Genomic DNA, 951 nt, shown 5'->3' with positions numbered 1-951 from the left:
TCTCAAATGGTAGAATTAAGTGATCAAGTTTTCCATTAAACAGCATACAGGACTAGAGTAATTTGGGATATCAGATTCACAAAAACAAAGGTATGGTGATTTTATTGCTGAAAATCATAAAATGCAAGAGCATATCAATTTCGACAGTTACGTTAGCTCCTTTGATGTTTTATTTCTTAACATGACCAGAGAAGATATTGGTTCCGCGTCTTGGTAATGCCCTTTATGCCCGTCCTCTGTGGAATGTAAACGCGAACTGAAGCACCCCTGTGTGTGGTGCCACGATCACTTGGTGATGCCCTTTGAGCCCGTCCTCTGTGTAATTTTAACGCGAACTGAAGCACCCCTGTGTGTGGTGTCACATATCTTTGGTAAAAATGGTGTAACTTGAGCTTGACTCAATACAAGTACTTGGGATTAATCCCATCTTTGCCTAAAGCTGAACCTTTCTTCAGCACACTATCGTATATCTTAATGTACTGGTCAATGAGCTGATAGCGCAGCTGCCGTTGATATTGATGCGAACTTTGGAGCCTTCAACACTTAACTTTGGTATTTACTTGATCGCCACGAATCAAAGCACTTGGACTGATGCTTTAATGCTTTTCGACTTTGCTGGTATCTGTTTATCATAAGGTTGTGAAAACTGACGTTGGCAGAATACCTGCGAAAGAATATAAAGCTGGTTTACATGGTCAATTTTTTAAAAAATAATCATAACTCGGCTGACCTAGCATTTGTTGCAAAATTTGAACCACTTTTGAACGTTAAGCGAAGAGTCAAAGTCGATGATGAGTCAAAGTGTGCAGATGCAAATTTGTCAGTTCAGCGTTGCGAACGGATCGTGAATCCGACTTTTGATTCTGGCACCACTTCTACCTCGGTGAGCTCGAAACTGCTAAATAGAATTAAGCAGTGATGAAAATATTGAAGACACACGGTAATTGCTGT

The 951-nt window shown here is 40.2% G+C and overlaps 1 protein-coding gene across 1 annotated transcript; it reads left to right on the top strand.

Moving 5' to 3' along the window:
- Nucleotides 1–518: 518 nt before the first annotated feature.
- PHALS_06576 (uncharacterized protein) lies at nt 519–919 on the top strand (the record flags this gene model as incomplete). Its single annotated transcript, XM_024719885.1, has 2 exons — nt 519–618; nt 660–919. 2 exons carry the CDS (start codon nt 519–521, stop codon nt 917–919), a joined length of 360 nt encoding a protein of 119 aa, XP_024585140.1.
- Between the last annotated feature and the right edge of the window lie 32 nt (nt 920–951).

This window comes from Plasmopara halstedii (assembly GCF_900000015.1).
Source record: "Plasmopara halstedii genome assembly, contig: Scaffold_3060, whole genome shotgun sequence".
Lineage (NCBI taxonomy): Eukaryota > Oomycota > Peronosporomycetes > Peronosporales > Peronosporaceae > Plasmopara > Plasmopara halstedii.
This window is presented reverse-complemented; position numbering and strand designations above follow the sequence as displayed.